Source organism: Calonectris borealis, chromosome 7, assembly GCF_964195595.1.
Source record: "Calonectris borealis chromosome 7, bCalBor7.hap1.2, whole genome shotgun sequence".
Classification (NCBI taxonomy): Eukaryota; Metazoa; Chordata; class Aves; order Procellariiformes; family Procellariidae; genus Calonectris; species Calonectris borealis.
Window position 1 is genome coordinate 3,084,278 of NC_134318.1, and position 23,880 is coordinate 3,108,157.

At 43.5% G+C, this 23,880-nt stretch overlaps 1 protein-coding gene across 1 annotated transcript; it reads right to left on the reverse strand.

Annotated features, from left to right (window-relative positions):
- On the reverse strand, positions 1–23,329 carry MINPP1 (multiple inositol-polyphosphate phosphatase 1). Its single transcript, XM_075154062.1, has 5 exons — positions 22,774–23,329; positions 21,942–22,130; positions 21,222–21,319; positions 19,309–19,442; positions 1–3,846 (listed from the first exon to the last, which is right to left on the reverse strand). The coding sequence occupies exons 1-5, from the start codon at positions 23,327–23,329 to the stop codon at positions 3,447–3,449; spliced, it is 1,377 nt and encodes a 458-aa protein (XP_075010163.1). The 3' UTR covers positions 1–3,446.
- Positions 23,330–23,880: the final 551 nt, after the last annotated feature.

Genomic DNA, 23,880 nt, shown 5'->3' on the forward strand with positions numbered 1-23,880 from the left:
TAATAGCAACCTATTAAATGTATTTTAAAGCAGAATACAGCCATGATACTAAAGATCATGTCGTTATTACTACTCATAAAACAGAGATGAAGTGTGCAGTTTTATTTCACAGCACAAAAAATCCAAAACAAGTTCTCAAAATTCATCCAGTTAGTACCACATTATTACAAATTTGCATTGTGTCCAGCGATTTGACAGGTTGATGCTAACCAGAATTACAGCAGCAGTACCTACTAGGAGGAAAAAATGAATTTGCCAGAAAGATTAGTTAAGCTTTAGACATTTAACAAAATAAAAAACATTTCAAACGTATTTAAGGCCAGCATCCAAGAACACTGTTGGTATTTTTCATCAGTGAAAGCTTCCAGTTTGAAAAAGGTTGCAAACAAAGTCCTTAACGGATGACTGAGGTGAGGTGTTTTGTCCAGAGCCACACAAAGGAAGAGAAAGCATTATTTTTCTTGCAGGACTTTTTCAGAATATGGTAATCTGCAGTGCCAAGAGATGTGGCAGCCTATTCAAACACTGCTCACTGAGCTAGTGCCCAACTTTATGGAGATATTTTGATCCATTTTAGTTTTCCTTTTCATGATATAAACAAATTCATATATTTACTAAATAAAAGGGCCATACTGAAGTCACCTCCCTAATGGTAGGAATCAGTCACATGAACAAGGGCCTAGAACATTTACATGTCCAAACACTTCTATTGCTACAATCGTGCAAAGTTTCCACATTCAGCCTCTAATTCTGCCAAAGGAGTGAGTCAGCGCATCTTTTAAATACAGATCAGAAACCAAATAGCACATTTTCCTTTTCAGTTAATTGCTGACAGCTTCTGAAGAGGTATCTGTTATGCTGGAGGCATGATGGACCTGTACTCCAAGGCAAAATAGGAAACAGCCTCTGAAGAGTCATCCTTGAAGCCCTTTACACAGAATTTAAGCATACAAGCAACTCGGTAATGCAGAAGCCAATGGCGCTTCATTGTAGAAGGAATTTTTTGGTTCCTCCACCTCATCTGGCACATGATCAAAAAAGCAGCCAAGTGCAACGTATTCCTCCTCCATAAGGAAGAAGGATGTATCTTTTAACAAACATGATGTCTTAAAATCAGTCTCACTGAACTGACAAACAGAAATCCTCCATTTATTTCCAATAGTCAGGCTTTCATCCCTTCTGTTCAAATCATGAATCATCACAGGATGACTGACTCACAGAAAAATATTTGTTCAAAGGTGGATTTTCTCATCCTTGTATCTGCTATTTACCAAACTTAACTGCCTTTAAACAAACGTTCATTTCTCTGTAGCTTGCCTAAAACGTTGCAATAAAGTTCGTAACAGACATCTGTCACAGTAATTATGACCAGTTGACTTAGTCTCAAGGTAGGATCATGAAAAAAAGGAGACATGCAAAGCTGATCTAGCAGTAAAAGTCATATGCTGGGGCTGACAATTATCCTGACCTGTATTACTACATTTCTTTCAGCATTGATACTCCTCCTTTCACCAGTTTCAGAAAAAGAGTTGCAGAGCTAACACAGGCAAGTATTTCACCAGGATGTTAATGCTGAAATATCCACCAGTTTCAATCAGTATCTTCAGTGATCAGAACCTTGGTCTCCACAGAAATCGGTGCACTAATGAAACAGGGCCCTTCATTCCAACACAGGGAAAAGCCCTTAACTTGGAGTACAACAGTAGAAAACAGGTTTTCGATTGCTCCTTAACTTACAGGTATGTAAACCTTAAGTGCTTTTATACAAGCCATATTAAAAAAGTGACAGAAGTCTAAGTCCTCAAGAAAAATAAAAAAATTATACATGAAGTTGAACTCCTCAACTTTGAGCCAGTTTGGCTTTCTCTTTCCTGTTTTTGTTTTTGCAGCAGTTAAGTTCCCAGTTCTGAAGGTAAGCCTAGAAAAAGAAGTTACCCTGCAGCAAATGAGGGTATAATTGTTTATAGTGCATCTGATACCCTGTGGTAATTGCTTATACCAACCTTTCACTCCCTCCCGAGTAAACACAGCAAACTACGCCTCACTTTACAGGGTGAGCTCTGGAACACTCATTAGAGGATGTGAGTACGCACTGCAAGCGTACACCCTCGTTTGCTTTGGGGCAACTTGTTCACGTGGCCATTCCCTTCTGGGCAATGAAGGAATTTTTACCTGACTTACTGCATTTCAGACATTTCTGGACAATTATCTTCATTTTTCCTTTTTCTGCCACACTGCAGAGCTCTAAAATACTTTCCAACTTTCAATAGCAAGTGAACCTACTTTAAGTGCAGTTGCTTTAAAAGATCACCAGTACTTGTATGCAATTAATTTCTATAAAACCGGCTTCATTTCAAGAACAAGATGACACATCAAATGTATAAGGCCTACATAAGTGACACCACGTTCAGTGCCTTAAAGCTAACAGAAGTCAAGACTCAGCCAGATACATTTTACAATCAAAACCTGCCTGGATTTAGGGTTAGCAACAATCCCATTTCAAGCAGGAGGCTGGACTGGAGACCTCCAGAGGTCCCTTCCAACCAGAGCTGCTAGGAAAACTGTCAGCACCTGGGCAGGACCAAGATGTTCATAGCCGTACCAGAGCCTAGCCTGAATGCCCTACTCCAAACCTTTAACACAAGAAATGGATGGTGTCAGGTGAAAGGACACACCAGATTACTTAGAGAACAACTGCTACATCTCCCAGAGCACCTTAAAGGAAGAGTGGCTACTTCCCACGCTTTTTGCTTTTTTTTTTTTACTACTTCTTTTTAAACCCTGGAGGCTAACTTGCTATGTGGGATCGGTCAATGATGACTTTAAGACTTTTAACTCCTGGACCCTTTTCAGGCAGATAATGCATGCAGGAACACTGCAACTCCTCCTACTTTAAATGCCCAAGAAAGATGTTCCCGTGGTGCTGTGCAGGCAGAAGTTGGGCAGCTGTGGAGAAGGACTATGTACCCTCTCGCTCCTAGAAGCTCAGGAAAAGGAGCAAAAAAGCTCACAGGTTTGAATTATTTCGTGCTCGCCACAGGAAAACAGTAGCTAGCAAAACAGGCAATGCAAAGCAATACTGAATCAGTCCAACCACCTTCAGCTCTGATAAAATAGAAGTTGCCCCAGCTCTTAAATCCATCTATGGCACGTTCATAAGAGGAATGACCAATGAAATTACTTATTCGTACATATAAACATAGAGGTACACTTCATCTTGCATCACATATTTGTTACAAATGCTCAGCAACATCCCTGTTACAGCATTTGTTTTTGTAATTCTGCGTATGTAATAAATAAACAGTGCATTGAGCTAACTGAGACAACCCATCAAATCTGCGAGTTTAGAAAGTCAACACACAGCAGCAAATCATGAAAAGTGCTTGTTCACGTCTGTCGAACAGAACCGAGATCAATTTGCAGAACACCCACTCCGTTTCATTCCCTTAAAGTTCATCAATAGCAGTAATATTAACTTTTGGTAATTCACACTCTTCTTTGAAGTGGCAGTTTTCCAGGATGTCCTTGTAATAGTCCTTGAAGTCTGCATAAGTAGAGATGGTCTCATTTGAGTGATGAAACGACAGCAGTTTTTCATTCAACAGCATCTGCACTTGATACTCTTCTTTAGAGGTTTTCACTTGATCACAGTGGTAAAGCACAAATACCAGGTTGGCTGCATAAGGCACAATCCGGCCACTGCGAAATTTCCGATGCGTTTGTCTGACGTAATTGTTTGCCTTGAGAGGCTCATCATCTTTGAAGAAACCCATAAGGGCAAGCAGTGGCTGAAGTGTCTCTGCATGTCCAACTTGTACAATCAAAGGTGAAGAAATGGGTTTTGAACTAAAAAAGAAAAAAAGCACAAAGGATGAGCAAGAGCCTGTGCTTTAAACATACCAACATATTGCACAGCTGTCAGCCACGAAGGCTTAAAGAAGTAGACTTTGAACTTGTTTTACTCCAATGCCCAATAAAAACCTGTTTGGGAATTTCAGTATATTACAGACTTTTTTAAAAGCATCCAAGCTTCCTAAATTTTGTCCCAATTTAAGGTATTGGCTCTTACATAAAATGTAAGAAGTTGTACTAAATGTAGTTAGGCTACAGCTAGAGCCTAATATAAATATGGTAAAAAAAGCAAGAAAGATTAACGGTGTGCGACCATATACTCAGTACACCTCTCAGACTCCCTGTGTGAACCTAGTCACCTGTGCTCTTCCCAGGTATGGGAAGATTGGGAAGATCCAGTGACCATGCTACAGTTAATATACTGATTTTGGATTAAATATAAGATTTTTAAATAGCATTGCCTCCTCCCATCAGGAATTCGAGAGAAGGGCAGCAAATCACCAAGCCAGCTGCAAGGCTTCGTTAACATCCAAACCAAGTCAAGCCCTTCATCAGATGTGACGAGAGTCCCCTTCCACTGTCAGCACGGGGGAAGGCTCGAGGACATCGCAGTAACTCATTATTTCTGTAACACAGATCCATTGCAAATAGATACAGCCAGTCCCCTGTCATGGGCTGGGTTTGGAAAAACTCCAAAGTTTCTCCAAGTAAGAATTTTACTACAAGTTTCACAGATTTGCTTTAGTACAAACCTACGGCTAAAATATAACAGCTTTTCCCAGGATGTTGAGCTGTATCTAACAGGATTGATTAGGGTCAGTAATTTTTTTTGTTGTTCCCTGGCGCAAAAAGTACCTGAATGACAAAGCGTAATGAACTATTAAGTGAGATCATCCAGGACACAATCCACTTCACAAAGACCAATGATTTACTATTAAAACATACCCTTTTTCTGTAGCTATTCTAAATACTTCAAATGACACAGAATTTTTAAAAAGTCTTTTTAATAAGCTTCTGCCTAAATTAATCCAAGGTTCAGCGAAGAGAAGTCCCCTCATTATCATCACTTTAGACCTGGAAAGTTTTAAAGTTTTCAGCATTAGTTTTGCTAGATTTGAGGATCAAAAGCCTTTTCCAACTGCTATAATAAAGGATAAGTGACAATTCAGTCACTTAAGATGAAAAATTAAGTCTAAGTACAAACTTATTGGCACATTAAGAAACTACAGTAAACCCCTACTACCCTCTGACCTAACTACAACCACATGATTGCCTGCACAAGCAAACAAATTACTGATTTAAGACAGAAACTGCTTCCCTCCCTGGCACACCACCACCAGTGCAGGATTTTAAGGAGTGTTTCTTGCTTACCTCTACAACCACCAATGCTTTTAACTGTGTATCATGCTAGAACAAGAATCATAATGTGATGGCAAAATACTACCAATTTTTTTTTCCCTTCTAATACGGTTCAGCTGTTTGTAAGGCACATCAGCATTTACCAAAGTTTCGTCTGAAGACAGTGATCCAGTCATTGGGGGAAAGAGTTGTCCCTCCGCAATTTATTAGTCCAAATTGTAAGCAGGACTACTGCTATTACTAATTCTCAAGAATACAAACTAGTCAGAAAGATTATACTCCCTCAGCACACAGGCCAGCAAATTAAGCCACTGATTCATACCACGAACAAAGCCTAAAACGAAGACAGTTTGTGCCACAAAAGGTTACACATTGTTCAACTAAGGGAAAGATAAGAGCTGGCTTGCTGCACGAGAAAGCATCAGCCAAGACGAAAATCTGCCCCTTGCTCCAGAGAAGGATGATGGCTTTTTGGAACCATCTCCAAGTGGCACTCAGAAGCCCAGGTCACTTGTTTTAGCACACATTTTAGCACACGTTTAGCTTTCATGAGACAAGAGGTGATGTTTGGCAACACTCCAGTTGCCAGTAAAGTCCACCCACAGGTAAGACACATCTTGACTGGCCTGAAAAGGAGGCATTTCCTCCACTCCAACATAACCATTTTTCAGGTGCTTCAGACTTTAACTGGGGGACTTGCCTGTAGAGTCAGTATGGGCACAGGATGGGCTCTTACTACCGGCTCAATATAGCCATGGTGTTTTGTGTAGTCTGAAACACACCTTGCGCAGTTCTGCTCCCTGGTGAACCTGCAGCTCTTCTGACTATACTCCTTAGACATATGTATGCACATACATGCACAAACTCTCCCCATAGGTAAAACATCACTTAAAAACATGTATCAGAAACCTGCCTGGTTCCTGTTCAAAAGAAGCATTAAAACCACAGAAAGGTTCCGTACAGAGGATGTTACATTTTTTCCACCCGTGCCTTTGCTGCACCAAGAGGTGTACATTCACTATAGCCCCTCTTCCAGCTCCTCCAAAATCAGTGGTTCTGCCTACATTTCTCCCCTTGTTATTTATGACCCCTTCCCTCATTTTAAAATTGTAAAGCTTTTGGACCCTCTGATCCCTTTCTCTTCCCTTCCCCCTCCATTCTTTGTTCCCTCCTCTTACTCATTTGACTAGTTCATTTATATCCTCCCCCTCCACACACACCTTCAGGGAAGTATTTTTAGGTTTTAGGACACATACACATCCCTCCTGTCAGTCAACAAAGAACAGCGGCAAAAACTACATGCCTATAGAAGACAACAGAAGGCTATTCCTTTGACCTCCTGCAATTTCCAGCTCAGAGATCTCCTGGGCCAGATGTGGCTTCTACGTAATGTAGGATCTCTCAATGAATCTTTCCTTTGTCAAATCTCTCCTTAAATCAACGTACATTTCTAGCATGCACAACATCCTGTGGCAAGGAGTTGCACAGCTTCACATACTGCTCTTAATTTTTTCCATTTGTAGATGCTATGTACCATTTAATCCTTTCTACTTACAACTCTGCAATAATATTCTTCCAAGTTGAGAAATTCTACCTTAGTCATTCCACAATTTTTCCAAATAAGCTATATCCTTTTAGATCAGAGTATTAGAAACGCACAATACTCAAGACAGTAAGCTACATCGTAAGTCCATGCTGCACCCATGATGCTCTGTTTTCCCAATTCATGATGTCTAACACCTTTTCTAGTTAGCTTACAGAAGTTTGAGATACTTCCACACAACTATAATGACCTCAAAACTCAACTCCTGAGCAGTAAGTTATACCAGATTCTGCCTGACAGATAAGAAGATCATTTTTACCATGTGGATTACTTCACAGATCTGCAATTTTCAAACCCGGTTAGTCTCACAAGGTCCTTTTACAATCCTCCTAGTAGAAACAATTTATTTTATTTATCTTGAATGAAAGTGCTGCATTTGCAATGCCACTTCACTTCTCACCTCTTTTTCCCAGTCATTTACAACATGCTGAGCAGCCCAGATCCTTGCAGATCTACCTGTGCTAGCAACCTACGTCTGCTAGGAAAATTCATCAGCTATCCCTACCCTCTGTTTCTTGTATTTTTATTCATTTTTTACCCATGTAAGGACCTTCCCCCTTAACCCCGGCTGCTTGATTTCTTTTCATAAGGAAACCTGTTGAAAGATGTTTGGAAACCATGACTGTGTCTCCCAGATCACCCTATTTGCATGCTTGCTGATCCTTCCCAAGAGGTCCAAGAGGTATGTTTTCCTTTCAAAGAGCCAAACTGAAGCTACTCTGGTATATCATATCCATCAAGGTGCTTATCAAAGCTAGTCTCAATTGTTATTTCTACTAGACTGGCCTGTAACTCTGATCCTCTCCTTGAGCTGCTTTTTTCGTTTTTCCTTTATTTAATTATTTGTTTTTAAATCATCACACCTGCCAGCCCCCACCAAGCTTCTTGGCTGAAACCAACACGCACTGGCTGTTATTTCAGCTATTTCATTCAAGTTCTTTTAGCACTCTTGGGGCAGTATCACCCAGATCTAGCAACTTGGCACATTTTCGTTTCATCCCAGCTGCACACCTTTATACGCATGCCTGCTTCCAAACACAGTGGTCTGTATTTTATAGCTTACCATGCAAGGAAGCTAGTAATGTAAATATGCTGCTAAAGTCTCCAAAACAAGTGTTACACAGGCATTATTCACTCCACAGGGAGTGGATTTCACGCACCCACCCCACCCCCAAAAAAAAGGTTTCAGAGCTGCTAAGGAAAAAAAAAAAAATTTAACATTCTGGCTATCAACGCTGGCTTTAAGCAAGGTTTGGCTTTGCTTTCCAGCTGATGCTAGCAGGAATTTTGAAATGGAAGTAAATCACAAAAAATATGGTTAACTTCTTAGTTAAAAAAAAACAGCAAGACATATGTTTCCAAAACAGGAAACAAATTATAGCATATACACACACACAGAAGTTTTAAAGAACAAGGAAAGAAAATCTCATGAAGACAAAAGAAGGAATAAACAAGGCACTCATTCTCACTGTAACTTGAGTTTTTATTTCACCTGCTTTAGTCTTATGAAATCTTCATGCTGACAGGCCAAACCACCTTAGGAGACAAACCAAACCTCTCTCACTCAAAGCTATCCCACTGTATTATTTTAACAAGGATTAAAGGACTGTTTCCTTATACGATATAATCCTGAGTTTTCAGTGGCATCTTTAACATAGTATACTTGGTTTCGCAGCAGCACTGGATATCTGATTTCTCAGGCTACTCAAGCACTCCCTGTTCAGTCTCTGGGGTCATGACTCCAGTTCAGATATGGTTTCCTATCATCTAATAATGACAATAAAAATCACCAGCAACAGTAATATTTTTAATTATGGGGAAATCATGAAAGATTGCCTCTTCAGAGCATGCACACAGGCAAAGGTTACTACTGCCCCCACATTTCTGATAAAGACAGGAGCGCAAAGCACAATCAACAAAACACTGATAAATTCAAAACAGTAGCACAGGCCAATAAAATATTAAATGGAAGGCCTGAGGTTTCCACACTCAATCTTCTTTACAATCGATTAATGACTCAGCATCACATGGAAGCACCAGACAAAGTTCTCAACATCGTACTCTGGCAATTGCTAATGATATTTCAATTCACTCTTTTCCTCCCTTTTATTTAGTAGTAAATGACTAGGGAAAGCACACTGATCACTAGGAAAAAAAAAAAAATCTCATTTTCAACTTTAAAGGGAGACGAAGAGACTGTGCATACAACTTTGCCATAAAATATTAAGAGCTCGTCTGAAAGTGATTGCTGGCAATCGGTTTCACATTCCTTTCAAGGGGCACCTCCGAATGAGCAGAAGTGGCTGTCACTAGGCAGAACACGAGCGGGGTTTATTGAAGAGGTGTGTCAACTTCAGCTACTGAACCACCCGTGCTGTAACCTTCTAAGTAAATCTGACGACAGCTGAAAATGAAGTTACTGAACAATTCATCAGTACAACCCTGAAAGCTAAGTCTCACCATGGAAAAAAAGGCACCATGGAGAAGCACAGACATGGGATTTATCATTCAAGCAAATTCTAGTTCTCCTTAATCTCAGCAGATTTGGGTTTAACACTGAATCTTCTGCATCAGCTCACCCATCCACAACAGTAGATCTTTCCTACTTTTCCTAGGACTACTGATATATCACTTTAGACACAGAAGTGAACTTTCTTTTAACCAAAGTTTATTTCCTAAGCACTTATTTCCTAAATACACTTTCCTTGTGACTTTCAGCTAGAGATAACCCAAACCCCAGGAAATAGCGGGATAAGAAGAAACGTTTCCTACAGCAAAGCTTAACTGGCCAACCTTAATCTCATGTAAAAATCCCTCTTGTTGGAAGTTGTTGCTTCAAAGAAGGTAAGTTTTAACAACTCTTAAACAAGCAAGCTTACACTACATTCTGTCCTTTTTCTCCCCAACACGAAAGCCAGGACAAAGGACTCAAAACCCTCTACTTTCAGCTATGGGATGAATTCTCCATCCCTTCCACCTCCTCCTGTGATTTATTTCTGGAAAAAACAGCTGGAGGAACCCTAAATCTACAAGGGAACAGCAGAGATCAGGGAATGCAGTGCCAGTGGTGGGACTCAGAGAGCAACAGAAGTACTTGGTAGTGTTGCTCAGTGTTATCACCAGTGGGAAGAAGAAAAAAAAAATACAGAATAAGAAAATCTGTCAAACAGTATTAAGTCTCATGTGTTAAAACTTCCACCTTAAATAGTAAAACAGAAGACAGCTGTGCTCGTTCATTTCCAGAATCAGTACCAAATGTAACAAAATGCCACTACAAATACTGACGAGACAAAAATTTTCTTCTTTTCCAACAAGGACATACATGAGCTCACTCATGGCAAAGGCAAACTTGAAAAGCTGACAAGACTACGCAAAAGTCATTTAAAACCCTGATTAAAAGGCAATAGCTCTTATCTAGTCCCAGAAGAGTTAATCATCCAAAGCTAACTAGGCTTCACTGCATTTCACTTCAGAACTTCTGCAGTTTCAAAGGTTCTTTTCTGAACGATCCCACCTCCCACGTTCTTACGGGCCTCAGATATTAAATGCGTTACTGCAGCAGCATTGTGCTGATGCTAAATGTTGAACCATCATGATGAGCCAAAACCAAATCAAGAGGGCCATGCCACTTGTCAAACCCTTCCTGCCCAAGGTGAAAACTGGTTAGATCAGTTCATTTGTGTGTTAGTTGCCTAGGTATTGTTTTGCTTGGTTTTTTAATCCTTAGACAAAAGGATATGACTCTATAAAAGTTGCTGAAATATCTTTTCAGAGCAATCCTGAGCAAGCACTTATTAGGTAATTAATATGAGATTAAGTACATTCTGGGAGGTTTGAAAGGCACAAGCAACACTTTAAATATCTAGTTCTAGGCAGACAGATGAAAAGACACATTCTCAGGAGAGGTCCCCTGGACTGCCCAGGTATTTGAAAGAAGTCAGCAAACACACACACTTCAGAAATGCAGACACAGGGATGCTGCTGAACGTGCTACAAGGACCTATGGAGAATTTCACGCCTCCACCTGGTTTCCCCAAAAGCACCCTTTAATCATGTCAGAAGCCCCATCTTTGAAAGACAGAGCTATCAAAACCGACCACGCAATATGATACAAAGCTGCTGTTTGAGACATTTAGAGTTTATTAGCGGAAGTCATCCCGATTGTCCGGAAATGAAGTTAAGACATATTTTTCAGGTGTACTAATGTAAACTGTGTGGTCTATTGAACTGTACAGCCGGCACATTGTTGTGTGATACATGAACATCCCATTACAGGGATCAGTTGGCTCATCACATGCACAACACCTGTTCTCCTCTCTGAACAGATATACTGAAGTCAAGCAATTTTTTTTTTTGTAAGTTATATATCACTATGTAATTAGCAGATGAGGTGACAAGCACCTCGTCCAGAAGCTTTCATCACAGGCTCTCCCAGTACCCCAAAGAGCCAGGGGACACGGTGGGGACACCCCTGAAGCAGTCCCATACAAAGCCACACGGAGCCACCCACACCTCCATGCCCTCTGAGAAAGGGACCCTCTGGGAAGCACGGTACCAACGCCTCTGATCTGGCTCTGCAAGATCCGCTTCATACCTTGAAGTAAGCCCATGTAGTACGCATCTGGCTACAAACTGCCTTGCACTTCAAATAATGTACATGTCTACGTGTCAAAGCTCTGGTTCTCCTTTGGAGCTGCTCTGCTACAGGGTGGGTGACCAAACACACTGGTTTACAACTCCCACCAAGGGACGCAGGACATCCTGAACTGCTGATGCACCCAGGGAGCCAAGAACCTGCACTGTGCAAACGTGGGATCCCAGTGGCAACCGAGGAGTTTTATTAAAGGAAATGACTGAACAATTTGGAGCAAAAGGGTTTTTTTTAATCCAATTATCTCATTTCTACTGCATACGTGGAAGCTTTTTGCTCTGTTCCCTTTGTACACACTATAAAATCATAGTTTTGAACAGTTAATTGTTTTTAGATCATATATTGAGTTATTTTGTATTGAGTCATAGTTTTGAAAGGAGCGATTAGGGCACAGCAGTAAATGACTACAGAAAGGTTATCAATTGTGTTGTGAACTGACCTGCAAAGAGGAAGGCAAATTATATGTGACAATAAAAGCTTCCAATAAATTGTCAAATTAAGCTGTTTACCTTATGGCTTGGCCTGGTATAACTACAAAGATCACATTCACTTGATCCTGAACTACGTTCACATTCAAATAAGTCTGTTTTTTTAAATACCTTGAACCTACTTACTCTCAGAGGAAGCCATCAAATATTTTGCAATGTGTATGTGCAGCTAGGTTAGTATTTTCAATCATTATCCACATACTTTAAATATTGAGATGGCTGCTCTACCTTCCAATTTTCAGAGCCTTATGGTAATCCATTCGGATAGTACAAGTAATAACAGGTATTTCATATTCTTTTTCACGAGCAAGAAAAGTAGACTTGTTAAATATTTGAAGCTAGGAGAAAAAAAAAGTATAAAACAGCTTTACTGAGTAACTGATAACCTTAAAGTGTGCCACAACCCATTTTCAAATCCACCCCTGCCCCTGTGTAGCTGTTAAGATTTTTCTTTCTAAGATTAGCAGCTTCGTATTGCATTAACTACCAAAATACATGGATTTCTCATCAACACACACAATTCCTGTTGGCAGAACATTGCTCCCAGATCACAGATGTAAGGCTCACCTGGGCATCTCACAGAAACGTGAAGCTGAAAAGCAGTGCACATCTTTATCCCTTCTGTGTACAGTTTTCTTACAGATCAAAACTCTACGCTGCAGCAACAGAGGCTTCCTCCTGCAACCGTGGTGTTTCCCCTTTCTCCTCCAGCGAGCCAAGTCTCCCAACAAGGCAAGAAGCCAGGAAGCAACGGGGTTCAGCTGGCGGTCCCAGCAGTCCCATGCAAGACAGACCAGACATGCCTCTTGAGGAGGGACGGGGGCCCATCAAGTTTGAGGTTATTCCAACCATCGGCAGTAAGTTAGCCGGGGCGGGGGAGGAAATCATAATAGGTTTTGGTCACTAGCCATAGCCCACACATGAGCCACAAAGAACTCAATGTTTCTTCTGAGGTAAGGTGATACTCATTGATTGCTCCTCTACATCCTGATGTTGAAGCCTCTCTAAATACCACAGCTTTAGGAAATTGGACACTTTCTAACTGTTTAAACAAATGATGACTGGTAAGAGCCTTTCAAGGATTCTTCCATAGTAGCACAACTACAAATGAACATGCATGCAGGTATCACTACCTGGCAGTTTTACCAACATAATGAAGACCAGGGACACTTTCAGTAAGGCCGAGGCTCCAGTGGGGGGGGAAACCCAACAGTTAGTGAAGAGTTTATTTTCCCAATAGCTTCTTTGCCACGTAGTTGCATAGCCTGACTCTGTATTTTTTCCGTAGCAGGAAGACTTGGGAAAAATGCAGTTCTTATGTCTTCACAAAAAATAAAGTGCTTTATGGATTAAGACAACCGCCCAAGTATGCCATTTCAGTACAACAAATCACCTGGTTTAATTTTATATTCAACTCCCGTGATACAATTTTTTTTTTGTAATTAAGAAAATTTGTATGGAAGAGAGAGTGCTGGCCCCCAACCTCTCCCTTGAAATGTGACCATGACATTTCCTTACAGACTGGTAAGAAGGTATGGAGGAATGTGGTCCTGAAAGGCCCACTGTGACTGTGGTAAGGTCTCAAGGAGTAGATGCTTTTTACTGAAGAATTAACCTTTATTAGACATTTATACTTTATTGCTCCTGAGGGTGCAGAATAATAGGGTCCTTTGGGTGTGCTAACAGTAGGTGGTCACTAATAAAACTATCAATAAACTCAACATCAGACCCAAGTTCCTGAATAGATATTCCAACACCTTTCCACCAGCTGTCTGGACAAGGACAGTTGATAAGAGCAATCATATAGTGAAAAACCTTTTCACAGCCTTCAAAACAATCTTTCTGTACAGCAAGACCTACACACAAGACACTATTGCTAGTTTAAACCAAGAATTGTATTGGAGTTCATATAATGAAAGATCCTAAAAATGTCTGAAACCTTTGCACTGCAAGTTGAAGGTGGGACTAATTGGCAATAGGTATTTATTACTACCTTCATCGTTTTCTTAAGGACAGGCTAATCAGTAGAAGATATTTCCCCAGAAGAAAGAAAAGTTGCCTTTAACAAGGCAACTAATAAGGCAACTAAGTTCACTGAGCAATCAGATTGCAAGGTCAAGTATCACTTCATGGAAGAAACAGGGTTACAATAAAAGCAAGGTTTCTCTTTTTAATTCAGCTGTAACCAGGAATGAAAACAGGACAAAGCTATTGAATATAAATACTTAAAAGTATGCTACAACAATGCAGCGTTGCCAAAACTGTTCTCCACTGCCAAGCCTGGAGCAGAACAGATAATCCAGATCCCTCAGCTTCCTGCTGGAACAGAAATGCTCCCCTTTCTACTTTTGGATAGCCCAATCTAAGCTTTCCAGAAAGAAAGGAGAACTGGGAGCAAAGATAACGCTCTGGAAGTAAATTTGTTGTTCTTAAATTTTTAAAGCAAACAGCCAGTTAAAGCAAACAGCCAGTTAAAATCAACATTAAACATGACTAAATTGAAACAACATTCCACTAAAAGACATTTCATCATCACAAAGGTTCATTTTCTGAGTAATGAACTGCTGCAAAAGTATTTAACCTGTTGCTTTGAAGTTGCACAATACCATAAAAAGAGAGACACTCATGCACACACATATGCACAACCAAACATCTTCTACTGTTATTAAGACAGGCTTTTTTTTTTTTATTTGTATGGTTTCTTTTTTTCATTTATACTCTCACATTGCCACTGGATCCGGGATAAGTCTCTCTCCCTAGACGAAAAAGCATTAGCTGCACCTTGTCTCTCCAGATTACAAGAGAGACAAGCTGTTCCAATACATCGGCGGTGGCAGATTTCCACATATTCTGAAGCGCACCAGGTTACCCGATCCGGATTATCCTAACGTCTTCAGTGCTTTAAGACTGCCACCTCGTGGGACGGGGTGACACGCTCCTTTCGTACACGGCAAGGCATTTCGGAAGATCGCAGTTGCCGTTTAGGATGATGCAGACTAAACAGACTGCTCACCCAGCTTTGAATTTTGCAAGATTTTTAGGGTCCTGATCCTTTATACACAGGCATAAATTCACTACCTGCTTCCCTCTGTCGTGGCAATACAACATGAGAGCCCCAGAGATTGCAACTAAACTTCTGCAGCCACAGTTGAAAGATAGGATGAAGTTATCTCGGTCCTTTAATGCTCTGCCTCAGACACCTGCTCTTCCCCCAGGAGCCTGCTCCACCTTGTAATTTAGTGAATGCTGATCTAGTTCCCAATAAATCAGAAGTATAGATATAGATTTTGTCAACTATGGCTTTTTTTTATTATTGTTAAACTTACAGGAATATCTTATACACAGTTGAGACACACAGCTGCAACTAGTGCATGTAATTTAAGGACTGAAAGGCTGTCACTGCTCAAACAGTAAATTACACTAAAAGGAAACAAAATTGATCACTCTCCTTAGACAAGTTAAGGCGCATTTAAAAGCTATTTTTTAGATTTCAGAAGGACAGAGGGGTGTTAAGGGTCTTGCTTGTCTGTTTTTCTTTTAACCTGCACTTCTTCCTGATCTTCTCATTACCAGTTCTTACTTTCTCTATTCGTCGGGACAGACACAGCACATGACAGAGGCAATCACAGCAGCATGCTTGTCAATCTGTTCACAGTTGGGTGTTAACGACCTGCGCCCTAACTTATTTTTCATTTAACTCTCTAGTAGGGTGAAGAAAGGTTGCAGTGAAGAAGTTTATTTAACGGGTGATCTAGCACAACCACTGCTTTGACTCCACCACTACCAAAACGAGAGGTATCACCGACTCCCACACAAGCCTTATATTTCCAGACACCAGAGTGATCACTCAACAGTGCAATTTCTTAAGCCAGCTTGGCTGGAGAGGGGTCACTATCACCACCCACCCACCCACGCACCCTTCACTCACAGCAACTCCTCCCCAAAGCCAAACTCATTCACGTTTGCAACTGCCAAGTTTTAACCCGTTCATGGCAAAATGAACAGAGGTGTCTCCTTTGTGCTGGCTGGTGCATAGCACAGGTAAGATTCAGAAAGGCCCCTGACTGCTGCTGCCACACAACGCAGCAGAGTCCTGTACGCTCCCATCTTCGGCTCTCATTTCCAATCCTGTACGGCCCCCTTCCCTGGGCTCACGTAATCATTAGAGCAGGATCAAGGCACTAATCTGGATGCACGTGTTAGGAAAGTCTACACGTACATCTCAAAGGTAAAACTTCAAGGCGTTTACCTTCTTGCATACTAAGCCGATACTCTGTTAAGAATGGACACATCTGTTTGATTTTCCAAGTGAATCCCCAAAATAATCAAGATAAACAGTACTTTTACTGTTTACGTAGTGATAACTCCACTTTAGTGAAAGAAACCATGTCATGTATTACATTAAACATGACCTCAACATTCCCACGTCACTCAGAGCTCCAGTGATGAACACAGGGTATCTCTCTTCATCCCACACTGAAGGACAGCAAAAAAGCCAATGGACCGTTAGAGAATTATGCTTCTACTGACTTAACACACAGTTGTTTTACCACTGTTAATGTCCAACTTGGATCCTCAGTCAGCAAACTTTTAAAGGAACAAAACTTCTTTGCTGTCTTCTTTGCTACAAAATGGTGATAATCAACTTTATGGATTGTTCCTCCAACTCAAAATGTGAATACTACTTCTAATTTCAGTCTGCCTACCAAAAGGAAAAAACCCCATGTCTTCCAACAGGTTATCATGTAAAAAATACACATAGCCATATATCTGCAACTCATGCTTTTCTTTCTGAAATATCAAAGCCATTAATATTATTCTGCTGGGTGTTAGGTAGATTTACTTTCATATACTGACTATAGGAACAAAGTCCCAAGGATGCTAGGAATGCAGTAACATCCACCACATGTAACTAATGTTTCCATATCAACACCAAAGCTGATTTTGCTGGTTTTAAGTTAAAGTTATTTTATAAATTTGTTTCTATCAAGTATTTACCAGAACAGTATTTATACAATCTTACAACCACAGCCTTGATATTGTGTACTTTTATAAACATTTCCACACTTATCTGTTAAGGTATTAATTCATGTGATTGGTCACGGAACTATGAATTTATAATCCCTCATTTTGCATGAGGAGCATGCACACAGGTTGTAAATTAATTCTCACATGAATGCATTGCATTTAAGCCTAAAGCAGCTCTCAAAAAAAAAAAAAGATTACCAGCACATAAAAGCAAATGCAGGTAATTCTGTGACACAAACATCCCAACCTGTAACTGAAGCCTTTGTTTTCTCCACACCACAACAGATCCCAGTTTCATTCCTATTTTACTTCTCCCCATCATACCAATTCACGTGAGACAAGATCAACACCAAACAGAGATACCGAATTACAACTGCTGACTGATACCAGCTCAGAGGAGTAAACAATACACAAAAAGAGCACAGGCATCTCATCTCTAATTTTTAAGGAAGTATAAGGATGGTTATACCCTGACACTATAAAGGCAGTTTTGAGGACTGCGCAACTCAGTGGATGGAGTACTACTGCTATTGTTCTTCCACTGACACAAAATGGCTGTTGTCAAATCACAGCAGCAGATGCCGGGTCCTGCACTTCGGCCACAACAACCCCAGGCAACGCTACAGGCTTGGGGAAGAGTGGCTGGAAAGCTGCCCAGAGGAAAAGGACCTGGGGGTGCTGGTCGACAGTCGGCTGAACATGAGCCAGCAGTGTGCCCAGGTGGCCAAGAAGGCCAACGGCATCCTGGCCTGTATCAGAAATAGTGTGGCCAGCAGGAGCAGGGAGGTGATCGTGCCCCTGTACTGGGCACTGGTGAGGCCGCACCTCGAATCCTGTGTTCAGTTTTGGGCCCCTCACTACAAGAAGGACACTGAGGTGTTGGAGCGTGTCCAGAGGAGGGCAACGAAGCTGGTGAAGGGCCTGGAGCACAAGTCTGATGGGGAGCGGCTGAGGGAACTGGGGGTGTTCAGCCTGGAGAAGAGGAGGCTGAGGGGAGACCTCATCGCGCTCTACAACTACCTGAAAGGAGGTTGTAGCGAGGTGGGGGTTGGTCTCTTCTCCCAAGTAACTAGTGATAAGACAAGAGGAAATGGCCTCAAGTTGCGCCAGGGGAGGTTTAGATTGGACATTAGGAAAAATTTCTTTACTGAAAGAGTGGTCAGTCCTTGGAACAGGCTGCCCAGGGAAGTGGTTGAGTCACCAACCCTGGAATTATTTCAAAGATGTGCAGATGAGGGGCTTAGGGACATGGTGTAGTGGGTATGGTGGTGTTGGGTTCACGGTTGGACTTGATGATCTTAGAGGTCTTTTCCAACCTTAATGATTCTATGAGGACAAACCACTTTATCAGACCACCATCCTTTGAAGACAGCTGGTTATTGTATCTTCAAGTCTACTAACAGTTACTTGTAAGGCCTAATATCTTTCCTACAGCTACAGTGTTGTTCCCAAGCTACAGCTTTGCTGTAAAGGAATAAGGATGGGAAACTAAATATCCTAGACAGAGTTCTCGGACTGGCCAGCTGAACTAATGACTTTGGATTCATGCAACAAATCAAGGCATTTACAACGACTTCAGGACAGAAGCGTCTTTCTCCTGTTCTTACAAGGCACCGAGTGTATCACCTACAGTCTGCCCTTCCCCAGTTACAACCAAGCAGGTTTGTTACAACAAGGTTGGTTTGCTGTTATAACTGTGGCCTCCTGGATCCTGCAACAGGCCATTCTGGTCTACGGTCACTAAGTGTTTGGATTGATCTGCAATAATTATTTTTCCGTAATTACATTTCAACACCTTTAATCTGAACAGAAAGCTTTAATAATGCAAGAGACTAAATCAAAACACATGCAGCAAGAAAGATTTCCACACCAAAGTGCTTAAGTAACCAGATAACAGAATGTATCACGGGGATGCTTCAACCCACAATCTTCCATTTTTGCCACAAACGATTTCTAACAAGGACATTTTAAACAAAGTGCTTATTGTTTTAACTCAATGGCCTCTTTTCAAACTGTGCAGAAGAGAACACCATTATCAGACACAGCAGCTGGCTGTCCCTTGAAGGCCTGTGTAGATCCGTAAGTTAAAAGATGGAAATACATTAGCTGGGCACAAAAAGCACCAATGGAAGAAAAAAAATATATACTCTTTAAAGTAATACTGCTCTATTAAAAATTTGATTCTCTCCATTAAAATTCTCCTAGCTCAAACTCTCCTAACATTGTTATGTTTGGAAGTAAAGTACTTAACTTCTATTCACATTAAATCCAACTCAGGATTGACCACAGAAAGCTTGTAACCAAAGCACAAAAGCCTTTTTATTTACCTTTTGCTCTCTTCCACCGCTTTATCCAAATGCTGGAAGATATCTTGGAATAAAATGCAGCTGGAGCGACTATTGATGTCATAGCCATATCCTCTCTTCCAGTATTGCTTCAAGTCGTTCAGGTATTCCAGTACCTGAAGTTACAGAGTTCACAAGTTTTTATTATGGCACAGAGGGAAAATAAAAAAGCCACAACTTGGAGCAATGACACTACCACACACTGCATGAAATGAACAATTCTTTGACAAAAAACAAACATCAAGGCTCCAGTTGAAATGCATAAAACCAGACACAACAGATCAGACTAAAGAGCCACTGAATTCAGCATCTTGTCTCTGATCACGCTCATAATCAGGCCTAGGGAAAACAGCAGGCACACTTCCCCAGACTCCAGTAATTTTCAGCCCAGGACTTTGAGCCCTAGGTGGTTTTCTACAAGTTTAATAGACTTCAGTGGATTCTCTCCCACAATAACCTAATCTCCCCTTTGAACGTACCAAGTTTTAGCCTTAATAGTACCCTGCAGCTTGGCTACACACTGTGTTTAAAAAAAAAAAACACCACACAAAACAAAACACAGCTGCTATCTTCCTTTGGTACCTGTTAGGTACTCCACATGACAATACAATTATCCACCGCTTTTTTAGCATTTCTGATTTTGCCTTATGAAGGTCAAAGATCCTTAGCTTAGTTAACCATTCTTCAGATGGAAGCAATCCCATACCTTGAACTAAGTTTGTCTACATTCTAGAGATGTGCACACACCTCAGAAAGACAGAACTGTGCCTTGGATTTATGTAAGAGTACACGATGCTCTCCTTGTTCTCTGTTCCTTTTCTGACCATTCCTAGCATTAAAGTTGTTTTTTTAATTTTTGTTCATTAATTTTGCTGTAGCTGAGCCCACATTTTCATGGATCTATGCCATCAAAATTTCACTTCTTAGTGGCGCAATAGATCTGAGAGACGGCCACCTCGTACACGAAGTTTCAGCTTCTTATCCCATACGTATCATTTCATAGTGAACACTATCTGCCACTGCATTGCTGTGTAACCCACCCTCACAGGGCCCCTCTGCAAAGCCTCTCAAACACCCCCTGTTCTTACTATCCCAAGTAACTCCATATAATCAGGAAGCTTTCCCACCTCACTGCTAAGTTATTCATAAATATATTGAACAGCACAGGTCTCAGCAGAAGTCCCTGGTGACCTTCCTCCTCTTTAAGAGGAGAGCATTTACTCCTAACTCCACCACCTACCCTTTCACCAACCACCTAGCTATGTAGAGGCCTCTCCTCTTTCCCAGGTGTGCTAAATTTCCTTAAGAGCCTTGGGGGGGCCTTGCTGAACATGTTTTGGAGTACCAAATAAATTACATCACTCTTAATCCCTATCTCTCTTGATCCCTTCAAAGGGTACATCAGGTACTTTTTGAAAGAAGGGAAACCAACCTACGTCTCATTTATCTAGGTTCTACTAGTTTTATTAACAGGCATTAGGTTTAGAGATGTGACAGTCCGGAAAAACATATAAAAAGTGTCTTACAGGACCCAGAAGACTTCATTGGATGTCCTCTGAAATCAAGGCATTTTATCATATGATTATCGTATGCAAAACAAAGCTGTCCAGAGCACTTCTGATGTTACAGAAATAAAAGCATACAAGAATTAAGCACAATAGGAAAAGACCGTTTTAATCAGGACAAACCAAGACTGCACCAGTATTTAAGCCTGAATGAAGAAGGGTACTTCAGTCTTGCTGCTTGATTAAAACAGAGCTCTTTGGAGACAAAAGAAGTGCTTCGTTAGACTGAAGAATAAGGGGCACACAACTTCTGACTGTGCAAAGAGTAATACCTGAACACTAAGGCATCTTTTGAAGGCTTCTCAAATATCTCTCCCACTTAGCACCTACCTTGGCATCTTCTTCACTGAAGAGTGAACACCATGGGGAGGTCACATTTTTTATAGCCAATTCATATGAGCAGGTGAGAAAAGCCACTTGAACAAGATCTGCAATAAATCCAACAGACAAGCAAAGATAAACCACTGCTACACAAGTAGCAACTTTCTCTCAACTTGCCTCTGAAACAAAATGTAATTACAATTTAGCAATGCAAACAATGTAATCCCATAAATAATCACCAGTCCAAAGGCCAAGCACCAAAAAGAAGCAGTTTTCAACACAATTATTGTGCAGAATCCAAATTTCAGACTGCAAGCTTTTCACATTACATTGCTACAAGGGGGAAACGAGAGCACTTCACATCCAATGCTGCACATCTGCTGATGTACATGCTACAGGTGTCGATCGCTAGTGCGTTCTCATCACCCCAAAGGACAGAAGAGGCAGTACAAGGAAGGCGTGTCTGTTCAACACAGAGCAGTCTTTGACTACCACTACTCGTCCTCCAAGTTAATGGCTGTTTTCAAACATCTTTTTCTTCTGACCACTAACAAGCATTCATTATCGCAACACCAATACACATTTGCAGCCTTACTTGCATTTACTTAGAGACCGCGTCTCCGATTTACAGCATATTTTAAATGACCTACTCTGCATACTACACCGCGTCTCACAAGTTGTTCTCAGCCAGACTCGGAGCCGAAGCCACCTGTAACAGGCATTCATTACCTGCGGTCAGCTCCTCCACCGGCAAACACAAGGCGCTCGCCACCTTCTCCGAGACCTTCCTCATCTCCGGCCCCTCTTTGAAGGCATTCACCTGGCACATCGCCGCGTCGTTCTCTTCCACCAAGGCAACAAACTTGGCGCAGTAATCGAAAAACCGCATCAGGGAATCATTAACTTCAACCTCCACCTCTGAAAGCAAACACGGGCCTCAGGGACGCAGCCGGGGGAAGCATCGCTGTCCCCAAGGGTACTGGGGCCCGGCCACCCAGACACCCTCCCGGGGACAGTCCCCTCACCACAGCGGTGTCCCTATGAGGGGGACGCGGGGTGCAGGGTCCTCCTCAGCCTGGGGATGGCGGACATGAGACTGGCCTCACGGCTTCCCTCAGCCCCGGGGCAGCGGGGAGGGCGCGGGGCTCCTTCAGGGAGGGCGCGGGGGCTCCCTCAGCCCCTCACGGAGGGCCGGGGCTCCCTCAGGGAGGGCGCGGGGCTCCCTCGGCCCCTCACGGAGGGCGCGGGGCTCCCTCACGGAGGGCGCGGGGCTCCCTCAGCCCCTCAGGGAGGGCCGGGGCTCCTTCAGGGAGGGCGCGGGGCTCCCTCAGCCCCTCACGGAGGGCCGGGGCTCCCTCAGGGAGGGCGCGGGGCTCCCTCAGCCCCTCACGGAGGGCGCGGGGCTCCCTCACGGAGGGCGCGGGGCTCCCTCAGCCCCTCACGGAGGGCGCGGGGCTCCCTCACGGAGGGCGCGGGGCTCCCTCACGGAGGGCCGGGGCTCCCTCAGCCCCTCACGGAGGGCCGGGGCTCCTTCAGGGAAGGGGGGGGGGTCCGGGCTTACCGTCGCTGCCGAGGCTGAGGGAAGGCCCGAGCCCGCGGCGGAAGGCGGCGCCGCTCTGCCGGCAGCGGTGCTTGGAGCTGCTGGCCAGCACCAGGCGACGGCGGGCGGCGAAGAGGGCGGGGAAGCGGGCGGCCAAGCGGCGGGCCAGGTGCTCCATGTCGCGCCGGCCCTGCGGCGCCAGCCGCCCGTCGAGGCTCTCGTTGTACCACATCTGCCAGGCGGTCAGGGCGGCGGCGGCGGGGCAGGCTGCTGCGGCGGCGGCGGGGCGGCGGAGAAGGCGGGCGTGCAGCTCGCCCAGGCGGCGGATCTGCCCGGCGGTGGGGTAGCGGGTACCGTGGCGGAGCAAGGCGCGGAGCTGCAGCGGCGCGCAGTCGGCGGGCATCCGCGACCCGGCCGCGGCGGGACCCAGCGAGAGCGGGTCCCGGACCAGGTGCGGGTTCACCTCCTCGTAGCGGGACTTAGTGCCGAAGTAGCCGCTCAACCCCGCGCTCGCCAGCGGCAGGAGGAGAAGGAAGGCGGCGGAGGGGAGCGCGCCAGCTGCCCGGCCCGGCGCCATGGCAGCAACTGCGCGGCTCCCGCAGGAAGAGGCGGAGCGGAGCCGCCTCCTCTCGCCTTCCCCTCGCCTCAGGGGCCACGCCTCAACCCGGGCGGCTTGTGGCCAGACGAGGGGGCCGCCCCGGGCGAGGCGGGGGGGAGGCGGAGGCCCTGAGGGGAGCCGTGCTCCCCTCAGGGCCTCCGCCTCCCCCCCGCCTCGCCCGGGGCGGTGGCTCCCCTCAGGCGGGGCTACCTCCCATCAGGGCTGCACCCGTGTTAAAACCCCGCCTTTTTGACCCATTTATGGCTTCTCACACACTAAAACTCCCGATTCTCCTCCACTTCCTTGTGCCTGCCTCGGGTGGGCACCCACCAGATGAGGAGGCAACCCCGGGTGAGGTGGTAGCTCCCCTCAGGTCAGGGTGGCTCAGCTTGGGCTATCTCCCCTCAGGATTTCACCCATGTGGGAAAAAAAGATGCCTTTTTGACAAAAAGATGCGCTTTATGGCCCCTCATGATGGTAAAGATCCCAATCCTCATCCCACCTTGCTCCCGCTTTGGCAGGGCTTGGCC